Source organism: Puma concolor, chromosome E3 (genome assembly GCF_028749965.1).
Source record: "Puma concolor isolate L17-30 chromosome E3, mPumCon1.1.hap2, whole genome shotgun sequence".
NCBI lineage: Eukaryota > Metazoa > Chordata > Mammalia > Carnivora > Felidae > Puma > Puma concolor.
In genome coordinates, this window is record NC_141682.1 from 41,163,986 (window position 1) to 41,182,810 (window position 18,825).

Below are 18,825 nucleotides of genomic sequence, written 5' to 3' on the forward strand. Positions count from 1 at the left end.
TTGGACGCGAGCGCCGATTGGTCGGGGTCTGGGGCGGGGGCGCGAGACGTGCGCCGATTGGCTGGGGGGCGGGGCAGCGGGCGCCGATTGGCCGCGGCGCGCCGCCGGCGTGTGCAGCCCGCCCTCCCCTCGCGCCGCCGCCGCCGCCGCCGCCGCTGCCGCCGCCCCGGGTCATGGTGCTGGGCCGCGGGCTGCTCGGCCTCCGGAGCGTCTCCGCACTGGGAGCCGCCTGCGCCCGCCGCGGCCTGGGTACGTGGGCCGGGGCTGGCCGGGGTCTGACGAGGCGCGCGCCTGACAGGGGTCGGGGGCGCGGGGACCGGCCCGCGGAGGGGATTCCGCCGGCGTCGGGGCCGGGTAACGGCGGTTAGGCCGCCGCGCCCGCCCGAGGGGGGCCGGGGCGCCGGGGCCGGCCGGGAGGCGCCGGTCCGCCGCGGGCTGACGCTGTTTTCTGTCGACACAGGCTCGTAACCCCCGCGCAGGCAGGCCGCCTGGGGTCGGGAAAAGGCGCCGCGGCGCTTGAGTCAGGTTTGGCGGGGGCTGAAGACAGCGGGGTCACTGGTCAGCTGGGGGTTGCTGCAGGAACTGTGCCCGGTAAGGAGCCTCGCGCCGCCTCCCCTCCCGGGCGGGCCCATAGCCCCGGGGAGCGCGTTCCCGTCTTCTCCTCCAGGAGAAACCCGGGCCACACGATTCCGAGGTGTAGACAAAGGGCACAGACCCGGCGCGGGTCCCGGGAGCCGTGGGAACCTTGCCCCCCCCCCCCCCCCCAGCCTCTCTTCCTCACCACCCAGCCCTCCAGACTGAGAGGCGTGGGACGCGCCGGCCCAGGGGCCTGCTGCTGCAGCTGTCACAGTCACCGTGTTCCCTCCCGCCTTGAGGGAATGTTTTGACCTTGATCTTGAAATCTCTTTTTCCTTATTCCTGACGTCTCTTGTGGCTGGTGTAGCGGCAGGGGCAGTAGGTTAACCTGAGCCTTTACAGATGGTTAGTCGTTACCCGAATGACCACACAGCTGTTAGGGACAGGAAGCCAGCCCCTGCAAATCTCAGCGAGCGCTCGCTCTCAGGGGTCTGGAGCGGGTGAGCTGTTGCCCTTGCTAAGGGAAGGGCCCCTGGAGGCCCTCACCCGACTGTCAGGGCCTCTGGCAGATCGCCTGTCTGGGGCTTGGTTTCGGCTCAGGTCATGATCTCATGGTTTGTGAGTTCAAGCCCCGGGCAGCCTCTGTGCTGACCGGGTGCAGCCTGCTTGGGCTTCTCTCCCTCCCTCTCTCTGCCCCTCCCGCTGTTCGTGCTTTCTTTTTCCCTCAAAATAAATAAACTGAAAAAAAAAATCCGTATGTTAAAAAGAGAGAGAGAGAGCGAGAAGCCACTCAAAACAGGTTTCAGGACTTGGCCCCGACTATAGGCTGCAGTCCTGTGCCCTCTGCTTATACACAAGCAAACTGGTTGCAAACCAGTGAGCTGGAAGCATTTCTCAGGCATATAAGTTTTGGAAAAGGACTAATGTTTCTGGTGGTGCCTGAAGAAATAATTGTGCGTTCCCCAGGCTCCCCAGGAGAAGCCTCAGCACAGGTTGTAAATAGTGTAGTCTTGCTTTAATCCTTTAATCCTGTCACCCCCCCCCCCCCCCCACTCTGCTCTGCAGTCCTTCCTGGGCCCTGATAGCACTGGACTTTAGCAGAGGTGGAATATCACAGAAACTGGGTGATACAGAAATGTTTGTTTTGCCGTGGGCGAGAAGGGCCGGGGAAATGCCAGCCGCTTGTCAGAGGAAAGGGGAATTGGATACTTGGTGTCCCCTTTAAAGCTGCGATTCGGCCAGTCTCCCCATGAGCACGCCACTGCCCCTGGGGCCGCGGTCCGTCAGTCAGCTGGTGCTGCCTGCGTTTTGGATCCCTTCAGGGAGAGGCCCCCCATCCCAGTACCGACCCCAGAATTTCACGGCCAGGTCCTGTCACCTTTAGTGGTGCTGATCTTTTTTCGCGTTAAGACTTAGAGTATTGTTGGCGCCTCTGTGAATTTTTAGGTTGAATAAGTTTGTTGAAAATATCTTGGCACCTGACTCCCTGGTGGAGGATGCTTTTGGCTCTTGCCCTGGCGGGGTCCTGTGGCTCAACAGATGGTGATTCCGTCTCCTGCACACTTGAATCTGGAACCCTGGTGGCCCCTGGTGGGTTTTGGGGGTTATCCAGACTTCCAGTTCTGCCCTTTGAAAGTGAATATTGTTCTCTTCTCTGGCTGGAGGCCTGGGAGGGGCGGTGAGCCTGTGTGACTGAGGCTCCGTTAGCTGGGCCGCGGGGCACTGAAACGTAGTCCCGCTGGGCATGTGCCCTCGGGCTTCCTCTCTTCCTGGTCTGAGTCAGGTGTGAGCACCCAGAACGAGCGGCGGTCACAGCTGACGGTGATTTGATCACAGCCACAAGCTGGTCCTTCTGTCCTCTTGGAACCCGCAGGAAAGAAAATAAGGATCATGGTCTGAGAGAAATGATTTGTGAATATGCACATGAATAATTTTCTGTATTTTCCTTGCGGATATGGTAAAGTGAGGATATTTTCTTCTTTACCAAAGGAACTCAGAGAAGCAGACACGGCGAGCCTCACGCTCTGTTGCTCGCTGTCGCTTCCCCAGGTCGTGGCATCAGGACGCCAGGGCTCCTGTGCCGTGTCAGCCTGGCGCGGCCTCCTGTGGACGCTGACCGGGGCTGCCCTTTGTCTTCAGGTCCGGCCCTGCTGGGCGTCCTTCTCCATCACACGGACTGTAGGAAGAGCTCCACCATGGACCAGGGAACCCTGAGGGTCGAGTTGTTGCCCGCGCTGACCGACAACTACATGTACCTGATCATCGACGGCGAGACCAAGGAGGCCGCCATCGTGGACCCGGTGCAGCCTCAGAAGGTGGGAGGCCCCAGGGCTGCGTGTTTGTCCCCCGCCGGGGTTCCTATCTGCAGTGTCCTCGCGGCTTGGCCGAAGCTAAACTGAAATTAATCCATTTGGTTTTGAAAAACAACTGAACTAGTGTCCGGCCACTCTGCTGTGGGGTGGAAGGCCAGGGAGGGGTGGGGCCGGCAAAGGCTGGGGTGTGGAGAGAAGTGCGTTTCCGTCTGTAAGGTCCCTGGTGGGGGGCGGGGAGCAGGAGCCCCCCTCAGCCTGCCCGCCCTTCCACGAGGCTTGCTGTCCCTCCGCACTGCCTCTGGGGGCGGCGACATCGTCTGGAGGGGCTCAGGTTGTGGCTGGCACGGAGCTGCCACTTGCTGCGTGAGAGAAAAAGGCCACCTTTGCCCTGCGCTGCTGGAGGGGTGTTGGGGGGCGGGGGGGCACAGGTCGGCAGGGTCAGGTCAGGGCCCAGCCCCTCCCGGCAAACCCTGGGTCCCGCTGGCACCGCCGCGGGCTTTGGAGCCAGTGCTGGGAGCGTGGCCGTGGCCCATGTCTTGTTTCACGTTTGGCTGCAGGTCGTAGAAACGGTGAGAAAGCACGGCGTGAAGCTGACCACAGTGCTCACCACCCACCACCACTGGTAAGCTCTGGAGCCCGAGCTACCTCCATGTCAGTCGAGCTGCCTGGGCCTGTACGCCCCAGGCTGGCGTCCGTGGGGGTCGGCACCTGCAGGCTCCCTGGACCCTCCCACAGGCGGAGGCCTGGGGCGTCGGGGTCCCCAGAAGCCGTCCCCTCCCAGCTGTATCCTCTGCGCAGCCGAGGGCTGGCCCCGGTGGGACCGTGAGAGGACTCGAGGGCGCCAGCCTCCGGGCTGCTGCCCCTCGACCTTGGCCCCGGCCACGGGCTCTGCTAACTCCGGGGCTCTGTGGGGAGGACCTCCAGCCGCATCTTTGAAGGCCCTTGGGCTTGTGTGATGGGAGACCGGCTTTGATGTCGGGGAAGAAACTAGACGTTAGTGTTTTTAAAAATCAAGCAGGGGTATTTGGAGAGGTTGTGGTTTTTGAAATTTGAAGGGAAAAGGATGAAAGGAGCACTTGTGTTTGGGCTTTAGACCCTCCTGTGGGGTTTTTGAAACTTTTGAGTCTCTTCTCAGCTGGAAAAAATCTTTATTTGGCTCATTTTCTTTTCTAATCAAGTGCCTGAGGGCAGCCAACCCCTGACAGCCCGTCCCCGAGGCTGCCGCTGCGCTTGAGTCTGCGTGGGGCGTCTTCCCCGTGGGAGTGTCCTGGGCACGTGGGTCGGCCAGAGTTTGCTCTGTGGTGGCACCTTCTCGGTCGATGTAACTAAGCCGCTGAGAGTCTATGGGGGCGTCAGGTGTTAATTCCTGGTGCGGACGGTTGGGTTTACTGCCGTGCCCTTGGCCGCTGCCCAGCCAGCTGCTCTTTCTGGAAGGTGCCCCGCGGGCTGCGGCCTCTCTCCTACGCCAAGTAACCACCACATCACTTTTCTGATGTTGCGATGCTCTGAGGTTTTTCACCCGTTTGTGTTGGAACACAAGATCCCAAACTGGGTCCCAGGCTGAGCCCCAGGGCGTAGGCGCCTCCCTCTCTCACTGTCCTCGCTCTCCTCGGTGGAGGCGGAGGTGTTTCTGCAGGTCAGTGGGGGACAGTGCTGGGACGCTGGCCTGTGTGGAGCTGACCTGGGGGTGGGGGAAGGGCCCGCCCCCGTTATCTCTGGGCTCTGCCGTGTCTGGGCCCCCGGAGGACTCCGTAGATAAATGTGTGGTGAGGAGCAGGCGCTCTCTGGCCATCCGCAGCCCTCGCCTTGTCCTGGGAAGGCTGATCTGGTGTTGGGACACTAGCCCTGCTCCGAGGTCAGGGCCCTGGGCTCACGCTGGTGTGGTTCCAGCCCCACAAGGCCAGGGGTGGAACTCTTTTCCTGTTTCTGAAGCGCAGGTCAGGCTGCCCCCATTGAGCGCTGGGAGCCCTGGAGGAGTGTCCTGGCTGAGGTTAGAATCCCTTGCAGGGTGGGGGTGGGGCAGGGGGGGCGTGTGTCCAGGGCTGGCCTGGCCCCAGCTTGCTCTCTGCCTCTGCCCGTGTGTGTGTGTGTCTATTTGTTTGTTTGTTTAGATATAAGTGTTTGTGTTTTAAAGTTTTTAATATTTTAATTTTTAACATTTTATTTTAGAGAGAGCATGAGTGAGGAAGAGGGCAGAGGGAGAGAGAGAGAAGAGAGAGAGAATCCTATGCAGAGCCCCACAAGGGTTCAATCCCATGACCGTGAGACCATGACCTGATGAGCCTGAGTCGGATGCTTAACTGACTGAGCCCCCAGGCACCCCTGAAGTGTTAATTTTGACTCCAGTTAACGTACAGTGTTATGTTAGCTTCACGTGTACGGTACAGTGATTCAGCAATTCCATACGTCACCTGGAGGTCATCACGACAAGCGCACTCTTAATCCCCATCCTGTTTCCCCCGCCCCCTCTGGTGACCATCAGTATGTTCTCTGTAGTTAAGAGTCTGTCTCTTGGCTTGCCCCACCCCACCCCCCGATTTGTTTTTCCCTTTGCTCGTTTGTTTTGTTTCTTAAATTCCACATTTGAGTGAGATCACACGGTATTTGTCTTTCTCTGACTTATTTTGCTTAGCATTGTACTTTCTAGACCTATCTGTGTCGTTGCAAACGGCAAGAGTTCATACTTTTTTATGACTAATGTTCCGTTGTGTGTGTGTACGCACATAAATATATCGCATTTTCTTTATTCATTTATCAGTCAGAGGACACTTGGGCTGCTTCCTTACCTTGGCTGTCGTAGATAATGCTGCTATAAACATTGGGGTGTTCTTGTATCCCTTGGATAGATACCTAGCAGTGCAACTGCTGGGCCGTAGGGTAGTTCTGTTTTTAATTTTTTGAGGGACCTCCATACTTTTCTTCAGAATGGCTGCACCGGTTTGCATTCCCACCAAAAAGGGTTCCCCTTTCTCCGCATCCTCGCCAATGTCTCTTGTTGCCTGAGTTGTTCACGTGAGCCATTCTGACAGGTGTGAGGCGATACGTCATTGTGGTTTTGATTTGCATTTCCCTGATGATGAGTGATGTCGAGCAATTTTTCATGTGTCGGTTGGCTATCTGGATGTCCTCTTTGGGGAAGTGTCTGTTTGTGTCTTTTGCCCATTTCTTCACTGGATTATTTGTGTTTTGGCCTGGACGGTCCCCTATGTCAGGAGCATCACAGGCACATCAGTTTGATAAGTTCTTTATAGATTTTGGATACCAACCCTTTATCTCATATGTCATTTGCAAATATCTTCTCCCATTCTGTCAGTTGCCTTTTAGTTTTGTTGATTGTTTCCTTAGCTGTGCAGAAGCTTTTTATCTTGATGAGGTCCCAATTTTTGCTTTCGTTTGCCTTGCCTCCAGAGATGTGTGTAGTAAGAAGTTGCTCTGATTGACGTCAAAGAAGTTACCGCCTGTGTTCTCCTCGAGTATTTTGATGGCTTCCTGTCTTCATTTAGGCCTTTCATCCATTTTGAGTTTATTTTTGTGTCTGGTGTAAGAAATTGGTCCGGGTTCATTTTTCTTCATGTTTGCTGTCCAGTTTTCCCAGCACCACTTGCTGAAGAGACTGTCTTTATTCCATTGGATGTTCTTTCCTGCGTGGTCAAAGAGGAGTCGGCCATCTGTTTGTGGGTCCATTTCTGGGTTCTCTGTCCTGTTCCACTGATCTGAGTGTCTGTTCTTGTGCCAGTACCATACTGTCGTGATGAGGACAGCTTTGTGATAAAGCTTGAAGTTTTGGCTTTCCTCTTCGGGGTTGCTTTGGTTATTCGGGGTCTTTTGTGGATCCATACAGATTTTAGGATCGTTTGTTCTAGCTCTGTGAAGGATGCTGGTGTTATTTTGATAGGGATTGAGTTAAACGTGTAGATTGCTTTGGGTAGTATCGAAATTTTAGCGATTTTGTTTTCCTACTCCACTTCTTGCAAACACTTTTGTTCAGTGTATTATAGTTCTCAGAGTACAGGCCTTTCATCTCCTTGGCTAGGTTTATTCCTGGATATCTTATTCTTTTGGGTGTAACTGTAGGTGGGCCTGTGTGCTCAGAGCGGTGGGTCCCAAACTGGGACGAGGGGGCCTTTGAAACTCCCGCTGTGCCAGCCGCCCCCCGGCCAACGGCGTCAGGAGCAGGGCAGGAGCCAGGAGTTGGTGCTTCTTACAGATCGTCTGGCGACTCTTATGTGCCCAGAGCTTGGGAGCTGGGGGCTTGGGGATTATCCAGGTGTTTGTGATTTGGGTCGGTCGCTCCAGAAGCTTCTCCCGCAACAGGGCAGGGGCACAGAAGTGCCTCGTTTGGGAATGGCGTATCTGAGAGCGTTCTTTTCAGTGGAGCCAAATGACACTGAGGCCAGTTTCCTGTGTTGGGAGATGCGTTCCCGCTTCTGAGAAGGTAACCAGGAAAGAACATCTGGTCGGGGTTTAAAAGCAAGCGGGCCCCTCCCATGAGCAGGAGCCCAGGTCTCCTTTCCAACTTCCAGGGACCACGCTGGTGGGAACGAGAAGCTGGTCAAGTTGGAGCCTGGGTTGAAGGTGTGTGGGGGCGATGACCGGATCGGGGCACTGACTCACAAGGTCACGCATCTGTCCACACTGCAGGTGAGCAGCACTCGAACGTGGTTGGCCTCTGGGCCTTAAAGGGGCGGCGTGTGGCAGGGACACTTGCCCTGCTCCTGGCAGTTCCCTCCCCTACCCAGGGGCCCAGAGGGGACCTCGAGGGCTTGGGATCGGAGGCAGCATAACCTGCGAATGGGTGGAGGGCCTCTCGGGGCCGCCTAGGCCTGCACGGTCCCCAGTGTCAGGAGCATCACAGGCACGTCAGTAGGCCGATGGTCCCGGCTGCGGGGAGAGGCTGCCAGGCAGGGTTTTGAGACCGTTGGGGAAGTGGAAAAACAGAGCACGCACGCATCAGGTTCTCACATCGGCGTCACGTCTCTTGGAAGTGATGACGATGTGCGGTGAAGCGAGGGGACGTCCCTCTCCTAGGAGACTCAGCTGGAGCCTTTAGGGGCGATATGTCAGCGCGTGCGCGACTCCAGGTGTGTGTGCACAGGACACGCTGCGGACGGGCGCACCGTTAGCGTTTGGTGACCGGGTAAAGGTCACAGAAGTTCCTCTCTTTTTCAGTTTTTTGGTAGGTTTGAAAGTTTTTTTTTAAAGTTGGCAGGGGGGGCAGTGGGAGACAGAGAAGGAAAACCAAACGGAAGGTCAAGTACTTAAGAAGGAAAGCTAGCTTTTCTAGCACGACACCTGGTTCAGATTTGGCCCGATGTTGAGGAAGAAAGCAGAAGCCCCTTTGCTTTTGCACACCAGCAACACCAGGTTGCAGGGTGCGCCTCGCCTCTGGGGCGCCCTCGAGGTCGGGGTCCCACGGTCACCGGCGAGATCTGTGTCCTGCTCAGTGGAGCAGTGGTGATGGAAGCCGCGCTCTCCTTGGGGCGTTGAGGGTCTGAGGGGGAGTCCGTGGGATCGGTGGTCCGCCTCCTGGGAGCCCGTGGGCGAGTTCGCAGCGTGCAGGGAGCCCATGCCAGTGCGTGCTTCGTTTAAGGTGGGGTCTCTCAACGTCAAGTGCCTGTCGACACCGTGCCACACTTCCGGCCACATCTGCTACTTCGTGAGCAAGCCCGGGAGCTCTGAGCCTCCTGCTGTGTTCACAGGTGAGGAGTGTTCTGATGTGCGTGCTGGGGCGGGGTGCACTTTAAAAGACCCCCGTGACTTAGGGTTGTCCGAGAGCTCGGGGCAGAGAAGCGGAGCGTTTGCGGCCAGGCTTCCCGAGCAGGGCTGTGGCAGGGGGCCGCAGTGGGCCTGCAGCCCTGGGGGCAGAGCACGGGAAGGCCGCTGTTTGGATGCACCCCCGGCCTCGGCCTGCGTGAGTGGCCGGCAGGTTGGCCTTTCCAGCAGTCGAAGGGGCTTTTCCCTTCGGAGAGAAAGTGAGAGAATGTTGCCGCTGATGGGGGAGCCGGTGAGGACCGGAGCGGCAGAGCGTATCAGCCCCAGCCTCGAGCAGGCCCTGCGGCGGCCAGAGGCAGCGTGGGGGCCCAGAGCGGTTCTGCAGCCGGGCGGGTGCGTGTGGGGATCCGGGTGGGGACCCATGTCGGCTCTGCGGCGGGGCTCAGTCAACGGCCAGGTGCGGCGCGGGTGACATGAGACGTTAACTCGGGGAAACCACAGACGGAGCGTGGGGTGCACGGGGCCTCTGGGACCTCCACAGCGCTCGTGAGCCCCTCTTCCCCCGTCGAAGCCGACTTTAAAGACCGCAGCCGTTCTCAGTGTCTTCGGTGGTGCAGCAGCAGGAGGTGTGGTCCCTGGGGTGACCCCGAGTTCGGGCTGTGCAGCCCTGAGCTCGCTCTGGGCCTCGCCCGCCTGTGCGGGGGCAGGTGGGCACCGGGCCCGGGAGAGTCTGCGCCCCTGTCATTGCTGCGTCGGGTGGGTCCTTGGACGTCAGTCTGCGCATCTGCCGGGTGGGCTCTTGGGGGTTGGAGTGAGGCGGGTCCCTCGGGACGGCACAGAGGGGAGAAGCCGTGTCCCCGCCTTGAAAGGCGGGTCTGCCTGCGCAGAGACCCCGGTCTGAGCCCAGGCCCATGCGGTGCGTGTGTCCTCCGTGAGACCACGGCCGGCGGGGGCGTGTTGTACGTGACAAGTCGCGTGTGCCCTCGTGGCGCAGCTCAGGTGTCCATGGCACGGACGGTGAGGACTCAACGTGTGGGAACCGGGACGTCCGGCAGGTCCCGGTGTGGAAATAGGGGAAGGCCGGGCCCCCGAGTCTCCTGTTCCTGTGTGCAGCCCGGCCTCCTTTGTGGTCTCTCTGGCTTCTAGCTGGTTCTGACTCACCCTACCTGGTGGGGCTGTTCAGGGGCACAGCCCAGTCCTGACCCCACTAGGACGTCCTGTCATCTTGTGGGGACAGTGCTGCACCACACTGTGATGGCCCCACGGTGGCACCCTGGTCCTGGGTTGTGGTCCCAGCGGCCCCCCCACCCCCACCTCGGGGAAGAGTCTGGCCTGCACTGATGGAGGAGGACTCCCCGCCACCGGGGCCTGGAGAACAACGGTGCCTGAGCCCCCGCTTGGCACGGAGCCCTTCTCAGGGAGGACCCAGGGCGGGAAGCAGCAGCCCACAGAGCCTCAGTGGGGGTCAGGAGCAGGGGTGTCAGGAGGAGGGGAGTCAGGAGGAGGGTCAGGAGCAGGGGTATCCGGAGAAGGGTCAGAAGGAGGAGGGTCAGGAGCAGGGGTATCCGGAGAAGGGTCAGAAGGAGGAGGGTCAGGAGCAGGGGTGTCTGGAGGAGGGCCAGGAGGGGAGTCAGGAAGAGGGTGGAGGTGGGTCAGGAGCAGGGATGTCAGGAGGAGGGGACGCCCCTCTAAAGGGCTGAGGCAGGAAGGGGGTCTGTGAGGCGGCAGGCTCGGGTCTTGAGGGCCCGGGTGGTGGCCGGTGGGATCCCGGGGGTTCTATGGGCTGGCACTGCCGCCCAGGATGAGAGGAGACTTGGGGAGGGGCCCCGGCTGGCTCAGTCCGTGGGGCACGTGCCTCTCGGTCTCGGGGTTGTGAGTCGAGCTCTACATTGGGTGCAGAGATTACTGAAGACAAGAAAAAACCACCCCCAACACAATCATAAAGAAGTAAAAAGAAAAAATAGGTGCCTTAGGGAGGTGGGCCTGGGAGGGCTGCTGGTGGGTGGGGACAGGGGCTGGTGGGGGTCTCAGCGCTATGGGGACAGGCTAGGACAGTGAAGGGAGGAGTCGGGAGACCCTAAGGGGTGGGTTTGAGCCGCTGTTGGCGGGACTGGTAGTGCCAGTTAGCGAGACTTGACGGGAGAGTTTGGGGCACGGGAGCCGAGAGCTGGGCGTCTCTCTGGGTCCAACCTGGCAGTTGGGGGTGGCCCATCGGGGTCTGGTAGAGGCTGGCTGTGGGTACAGCCATGAACGCTTGGTGTCCAGTGTAGCTCAGGAGCTGGCCACCAGCCCCTCAGGGGGTGTCCTGCCGGCAGCCCCCCACTGCTCCGTGGCTGTCCCGTTTTGCAGGCGACACCTTGTTCGTGGCTGGCTGTGGGAAGTTCTACGAAGGGACAGCGGACGAGATGTACAAAGCCCTGCTTGAGATCCTGGGCCGGCTCCCTCCAGACACGGTAGGTGGGGCCCCACGGAGCGAGGTCCTCACCTCCCGCCCGTCCTGTCCCCCGTGTTGGGAAGAGTGGGAAGGCAGAGGCATTTCCTCTGGAAGCGTGGCTTTTCTTGTACTATTTATTGCTGTTTAACGTACGCGCGAGAAATGCCCGTTGTCCTCAGGGACACCTCGGTGCGTGTCGCTAAAAGGACCTGGCCCAGAGCCCCGCATGCGTGTCTGCGAGGGCTTTGAGGACAGATCACGGAGACTCTCTGAACTCACAGTTTGCTGTTCTCCTCAGAGAGTGTACTGCGGCCACGAATATACCATCAACAACCTCAAGTTCGCGCGCCACGTGGAGCCCAACAATACTGCCATTCAGGAGAAACTGGCCTGGGCCAAGGTGAGTGGGGCGCCCCGGGAGGGGGTGCGTCCGCGGGTCCGTGACCCCGAAGTGCCTCTCTGGGAGCAGCGCTGTCAGGGCGCGGTGTCCAGTGTGGGCAGAGGGCGCTCCTCCTGGCCGGCAAGCCAGTCTGGTCTCGGAGCGGCCCTCCTGGAACTCCGCGAGGAAGGCCCAGTTCTCTGGTTAACGTCCTTTCTGACACAGTGGGGCCGGGTTGGGCCTGGGAGTCCGCATTTCCAGCAGGTGCCCGGGTGAGGCCGGCGCCGCGGGTCCCTGTTCTGTGCCCCACGTCCTGAGCACAGGGTAGGGGGGACCGTGAGTGAGCACCCCCGCCTCCCGTTTGGGGAAAGCGCACCTGCCGGCCAGCGGCGGGATTTGCCCCAGAGGCTGCTAGTCCGGAAGGCATTGATTTCCGTGGCGACCCCTAGGGGTGCTCAGAGGTGTGGCTGCAGGGGTGGCCTACTGTCCCGGAGGCGTCTTCAGTGGGGCGTCTGCAAATGCTGCTGCAGGTGGGTGGGCTGAGGGAGGTGCCCCTGGACTTGGGGGCCCTTCCCCATCCGGTGGCTGACGGGTGTCAGTAAGCCACACCTGGAGGCCTCAGGTGCCGCTGGGCCTTCTGCTCCGTTCATGACCAGTGCTACTTTGGAGTTTTGTTTCTTAATAAATCACCTGTTTTTTTTGAGCATCTTTATCGGTTTTGGGCACGGGCTCACAAAATAACACCTGTAAGACTTCAGACACTACCTTTTCTTAAAAAAAAATTTTTTTTCAACGTTTATTTATTTTTTGGGGGACAGAGAGAGACAGAGCATGAACGGGGGAGGGGCAGAGAGAGAGGGAGACACAGAATTGGAAACAGGCTCCAGGCTCTGAGCCATCAGCCCAGAGCCCGACGCGGGGCTCGAACCCACGGGCCGCGAGATCGTGACCTGGCTGAAGTCGGATGCTTAACCGACTGCGCCACCCAGGCGCCCCAAGACACTACCTTTATCACTTGGTCAACATTATCCCTTTTTTTTTCACAGTGTACGTAGGCGAGTATTTTAGTGATCTCCATGAACTCACCCTGTGTATGTACCACACGTACTGTTCCTTTTCATTTAGTAATGGGTCCTGCTGCTTTTTCCATAGCAATCTATTCATACTGAACTAATTCGCTTCGTAGTTACCTACTTTTATTAAAAATTTTTTTAAGTGTTTATTTTTGAGAGTGAGAGAGACAGAGTGCGAGTGGGGGAGGGGCAGAGAGAGAGGGAGACACAGAATCTGAAGCAGCTCCAGGCACTGAGCGGTCAGCACGGAGCCCGAAGCGGGCCTCTAACCTACGTGGGGCTCAGGTCATGACCTGAGCTTCACTGAGCCCCCCAGGCACCCCCGTGCACATTGCACTAATTTGCTTCATAGTCATCTACTTCTAAAAAACTAATCTTAACTGAGGATACTTTCCATTTAATAAAACATACCGGTGTTGAGTGAGCAGTACACGGTTTGATGACTTTTGACAGTATGTGCCCTGTGTGCGCCCCCCACCCCCGGTCGAGATTCAGAGTTTCCCTTGTCACTCTGCTTTCACCCCCCAGCTGCAGATCGGCTGTCACGTAGGTCACTCTGTTCTGGAGTCTCAGAAACAGAGCCGCAGAACACTGGCCGTGTCTGGCTCTTCAGCTCAGCGTCACTGGACTTGGCCCGCCCTCTGGGGACGTGTAAGCCCCAGGGGCTCCCCGTGCGTAGGTATCGCCGACGTTTTCAATTTCAGCCGTTCTAATAGGCGTGTAGCCGTGTCTCCCTGTGGTTTTAAAGTTTCCGTTGCTCTGGTGGCTGTCGGCCTCTTACAGGCCCTCTTTTGTGAAATGTCTGTTCAAATCTCTGGTCCGTTTGAAAAACTGAACTCAGTTGCAAGAATTCCTTATGTATTCTGGAAACACGTCTTTACCAGATACATATCTCAAATATTTTCACCCGGTCTGTGGCTTGCCCTTTTATTTTCTTAAGTGTCTTTTCCGGAGTAAAAGTTTACACTTTTGATGAAGTTCAGTTTGTTGATATTTTCTCTTTACACCCTTTGTGTCCTAAGAAATCTTTGCACACCCCTTGCCTCCAAGACTCTGTGCTGTGTTTTCTCCTGAAAAGTTGTATGGTCTTAGCTCTTAGGGTCATTCAGATTTATACTTAGGCCCGTGATCTTGCTCGTATCGACGTCGGTGTCCGTGTGAGGTCGGGGTGCGAGTGCATTTGCTTTTGCAAGTTGACATCCTACTGCACAGCACCATTTGTTGGAAAGTTCGTCCTTTCCTTGTTGGATTACCTTGGCGTCTTCGCTAAGTAAAACGGACAGTGCAGGCGTGAGTCACCTCTGGACCCTCCTCGCTGTTCCGTGGGTCTCTGGGCTTCTCCTCCATCAATAGCAGATGGTCTCAGTTACCGTAGCTTGTGGTAAGTCTGGGAATCAGGCTGTATGAATCCTCCAATTGTGATCTTTTTTTTAAAATTGGTTTTGGCTCTTTGAAGAGCTTTGCATTTCCATAGAAATTTTAGGATCTTGTTAATTTTTACAAAAAAGTCAGCTTGGCTTTTGATTGGGACTGTGATGCAACAAAAGATTTGGAGAACTGAGATCTTCACAGTATTGAGTCTTTTCATGAATATACTGTCGCTTTCCATTTACTGAGGTCATCAGTTCCTCTCGGCAGTCTTTTATAATCTTCGTTGCTAAAGAAGCTGTGCAGGTTGTTAAACGTATCCTTAAGTACTTCACGTTTTTGTATTTGGCTGAAAATGATTATTGTTGAAGTCTTCAGCAATACAAATGATACTTGTTTGATCTTGTATCGTGACCTTGCTAAGCTCCCTTACTCTAGCGTCTTTTTCGTAGATTCCTTAGCACACAATCACGTCATCGGCTAAAGAGACACTTTTCTTCCTTCTTTTCCGATTGATGTGCCTTTTATTTACTTTGTTGGCCTAATCACACCGGCTGCAGTCTCCGGTACGATGCCGAATAGAGACGGTGGGAGCGGACACCTCTGCTTTGTTCCCGGTCTCGGCGGGGAAGCATTCGGTGTGTCACCCATACGTTAGCTGCAAGTTTTTTGTGATCTTTCTTAGGTTAAGGGCGTTCCCTTCCATTCCTGGTTTTCTGAGAGTTATAATCACGAGTGGGTGTTGAATTCTGCAAACTGACTTTTTCTCTAGTGTGTAACCATATTTTGTTTTTACTGTTAATATGGCGGGGTACATCGATTGGTTTCATTTTTTTTTTTTTTTAATTTCTTTGGAGAGAGAGGCAGAGAGAGGCTCCGTGCTGATGCGGGGCCTGATCCCACGAGCTGTGAGACCATGACCTGAGAAACCGAGAGTCGGGTGCTTAAGCGGCTGAGCCCCCCGGGTGCCCCCTCAGTTGGTTTCAAATGTTAAACCCACCTTGCTTTCTGGACAGACTTTGTCATGCTGTGTTACGCTGCCACAGTCCCTCTGTGTCTGTGTTCACAAGGGATATTGGCCTGTAGTTTTATTTTCTTGTAACGTGTTTGGTCTCAGTACTGGGGCAGCGCTGGCCTCATTAAGTGACTCGGAAGGTGTTTCCTCGTATTTTCTGAAAGAATCTTTCTGTGATACTGTTTTTTCCTTTAATGTTAGAATTCACCATTGGAACCATCTGGACGTTGAATTCTCTTTGTGGAAAGATGTCGTCGTCGTTGTTAGAAGTGATGTCTGTCTTTTGCGTAGGGCTCTTAGATGTTTGCACCTTCTCGAGTCCATTTTGTTAGCAGCTTCTGTCTTTCAAGGAACTGTGTACATTTTGTCAAGGTTTTCAAATTTGTTGACGGTTTTCACGCTGTCTTTCTCGAGTGTCAACTCTGTGGTGGTACAGTTCACATGTGATAAACCGCATCAGTTTCAAGTGAAGGGCCGAGTGAATTCTGACAGATAAACTGACACCACTGAAACGACGACCATTCCGATGAAGACACAGAACGTTCCACCACCCCCGAAAGGCTTCTTCGCACCTCACTGTCTTCGCGGCTCCGGACACCTACCGATCTGCCGGGTGCCCTAGAGCCGTTGTGGTTTTTAGAATTTCGTGTAAACGGAAGGCACCTTATGCACGGTCTCCTGTTCACTCAGCAGCAGGATTCGGAGGTGCACCCCTGCTGCTGCGTGTCAGGAGTTGATTCCTTTCACCGCCAAGCAGTATTCCATTGTTGGGTTTAGACGTTTGTGCTGTTTCCGGGCGTTGGCCGCTGTGAACCTCTGTGCACAGATCCGTGTGTGACACACCCTTTCGTTTCTCTCGAGTAAATACCTAGGAGTGAAACGGGTAGGTAGTAGCGGTGTACGTTTGACTTGTAGAGAAAGTGCCGAGTTGGCTTCCTAAGTGGCTGTCGCTTTACATTCGTGTCAGCCGAGTGAGAGTTCCACAAGCTCGCCAGCCCTCGGCATCGTCACTCGTTGTGGTTTTAGTCATTCTAATGGGTACGTCGTGCAGTCGCATTGTGGTTTTAGCTTGCATTTCCCTAGTGTCTCAAAACGTTGAGCATCTCTTTATGTGCTTATTGGCCATTTTGTGAACTGTGTGTTCAAATCTTTTGGCCATTTAAAAATTTGAACTAATTTTCGATCACAAGAGAATTTTGTAAGTATATGCTGGACGCAAGTCCTCTGTCGGCTGGTTTCTCTCGTTCTGTGGATTTCCTTTTATTTTTTTGACAATGTTTTTTGAAGAGCATTTTTAATTTTGATAATCAAGTCCAGCATATTAACTTTTTTATGGTTCATACTTTTTGTCTCTTATCTAAGAAATATTTGCTTTACCCAAGTTCCAAAAACATTAAAAAAAATTTTTTTTGGGGCGCCAGGGTGGCACAGTCGGTTAAGCGTCCGACTTCAGCCAGGTCACAATCTCGCGGTCCGTGAGTTCGAGCCCCGCGTCAGGCTCTGGGCTGATGGCTCGGAGCCTGGAGCCTGTTTCCGATTCTGTGTCTCCCTCTCTCTCTGCCCCTCACCCGTTCATGCTCTGTCTCTCTCTGTCCCAAAAAAAAAAAAAAAAAAAAAAAAAAAGTTGAAAAAAAAATTTTTTTTTGACACTTATTTTTTTTTTTTATTTTTTAAATTTTTTTTTTTCAACGTTTATTTATTTTTGGGACAGAGAGAGACAGAGCATGAACGGGGGAGGGGCAGAGAGAGAGGGAGACACAGAATCGGAAACAGGCTCCAGGCTCTGAGCCATCAGCCCAGAGCCCGACGCGGGGCTCGAACTCACGGACCGCGAGATCGTGACCTGGCTGAAGTCGGACGCTTAACCGACTGCGCCACCCAGGCGCCCCTTGACACTTATTTTTGAGAGAGGGGCAGAGAGAGAGAGGGAGACACAGCATCCGAAGCAGGCTCCAGGCTCTCAGCTGTCAGTACAGAGCCTGATGTGGGGCTCGAACTCGAACCGTGAGATCATGACCCGAGCTGAAGTCGGACATTTAACCAGGCGCCCCAGCACTCATTTTAATAGATAATCTACAAGGTGATGACCGTGTGTGGTTCTCTGACTATACGTGTCAAGACGTGTTTTAGAATTATCCTTAGAAGCGTTAACTTGTTTCCTTCCCTCATAGGAGGTGGAGAAGGAATTCTCAGGAGGAGTGAATACTGGAGGAAGCAGGGAATATTCTAAAACACCCAGCTTGTTTTCACCAGAAGGGGAGGATCAGAGATTAGCGACAAGCCTTCGTCTTGACCTCCCGCCAGACCCCTACTTGGCATCCCACCAGCGGTTGAAGGATCCCCTCTTGCCACCACTGGTCACGTTTGGGGGTGGCACCGGGACCCTCGGGTCTGAGGGCCCTGCGTGTGGGTGCTGACAGGTGCTGTCCAAGCTCTGACCCTGTGGCCCTCGAGATCAGCCCGGCAGAAGAAGGGCAGGGGCCGCAGGGAGGGCGGAGACCCCCAGCTGCCAGCTGACATCCCGCACAGGTCCGTACAGGAGTGACCAGTGGGCCAGGTGGTGCTGATCAGGAGTGAAACCATCCCGACCGGAGGGCTCGTCCTGGGTTTTTCTCCTGGGGAGCCTGTGACGAGAGCTTGCCGCCCTCTAGAGGGGCTGTGAGCCCAGGGCAGGGACCACGGGCACCTGTCACCTCGCTCTCGCAAGCAGTGAGCTGTGCAAGGCCCATGACTGGTCTTGGTGCAGGGCTGGTGGTGTTTTCTTCTGCGTTTTCTGCGTTTTTGCTGGTTATTTTATCATGTAAAACACACACTTCATATCAGCGTAAAAGTTTTCGCGTCCCCCTCCACTTCCAGGACAGCAAGGGGAGAAGGGACAACTTGTCGGTGGTGGCCGGGACACTCGCGTCTCCACAGCGGGAAGGGGCCCGTCCTTGCACTGACCTGACCCCGTTCACTTTGCCTTCTGAGTTGGATGATATTTTAAGATTAGAAAGTACTCTGAAACGTTCCTTTAGATGTTTCCGTGTTCACGTGACCTCTGTCCTCTGCAGGAGAAGTACGGTATCGGGGAGCCCACAGTGCCGTCCACCATCGCGGAGGAGTTCACCTACAACCCGTTCATGAGAGTGAGGTGAGGGGCGTGGGCACCTCTGGGTCGCCCTCGTGCCGCCGGCGGGGGCCCGCTCACCAGTCCCTGCAGCTCCCGGGTGGCTCAGGCGACGCCACGGGGTCTTAGCAAGTGCCCTGAGCCTAGGAAGCAGGCGGCTTTGTCAGGGGTGCTCTCCTTACACGTGGCCAGGGTGTGGGGTCCTTTCTGACACCGCAGTCAGGATCCACGCGTGGGCAGGCACGGTCCCGGGGCGCTGCCGGGAGCCAGCGTGGAGTCCGTGTCCCCCGTCTCTGGGTCGCTGGCAGGACGGCTTGGCCAGCAGGCCTTCTACCGTTAGGAACACGCGAGTTGGCCGTTAGTGCCGGCCTTTCGTTTCGAAGAATGTCCCGACTTCTGCCTGCTCTTTTCTCCCCTGGGGCGGGCGGCGGGCCGGGGGGCACCACGTGCGGCCTGCAGCCTGGCCTTCGGCTTCCGCAGGGAGAAGACGGTGCAGCAGCATGCTGGCGAGACGGACCCGGTGACCACCATGAGGGCCATCCGCAAAGAGAAGGACCATTTCAAGGTGCCCCGGGACTGAGGTGGCCGTAGGGCCTGGGGCGCCCGTGGCCGCTGCCGCCTTCAAGCACATTTTGGGTGTTCGGATGTTTTAGGTGAATTTCCTGCCATGAGTGCAGGAAATTCAATCTTGGCTTAATTTTAAATTAATTTCAGAGCCCTTTGCCAGTGTTATCAGATGTTCTAATGCATATTTATAAGAGAAGTCTAGAAAATGTATTATTCCCCGATGCTCTGCTTGCGGACTCTCTGTTCTCTCTGGCCTTTGGTGGGGCCCTGGTCCTCGCCG

The 18,825-nt window shown here is 56.1% G+C and overlaps 1 protein-coding gene and 1 long non-coding RNA gene across 8 annotated transcripts; one reads left to right on the plus strand and one right to left on the minus strand.

Moving 5' to 3' along the window:
• The first annotated feature begins 113 nt into the window (after positions 1–113).
• Positions 114–18,766, plus strand: HAGH (hydroxyacylglutathione hydrolase). Of its 7 annotated transcripts, none has more exons than XM_086691633.1 (9): positions 115–249; positions 2,716–2,891; positions 3,446–3,510; positions 7,412–7,529; positions 8,479–8,587; positions 10,950–11,053; positions 11,333–11,434; positions 17,923–18,002; positions 18,438–18,766. In XM_086691633.1, exons 1-9 carry the CDS (start codon positions 174–176, stop codon positions 18,556–18,558), a joined length of 951 nt encoding a protein of 316 aa, XP_086547759.1. In that variant the 5' UTR covers positions 115–173; the 3' UTR covers positions 18,559–18,766. The 7 variants fall into 7 exon arrangements, with proteins under 7 accessions (XP_086547758.1, XP_086547759.1, XP_086547760.1 ...); XM_086691634.1 differs by having other exon boundaries at positions 18,459–18,766; XM_086691630.1 differs by having other exon boundaries at positions 147–249; positions 2,626–2,891.
• LOC147573222 (uncharacterized) lies at positions 11,151–13,108 on the minus strand. Its single transcript, XR_015245318.1, has 2 exons — positions 12,420–13,108; positions 11,151–12,178 (listed from the first exon to the last, which is right to left on the minus strand). It is a non-coding gene; the product is annotated as an uncharacterized LOC147573222 (long non-coding RNA).
• Positions 18,767–18,825: the final 59 nt, after the last annotated feature.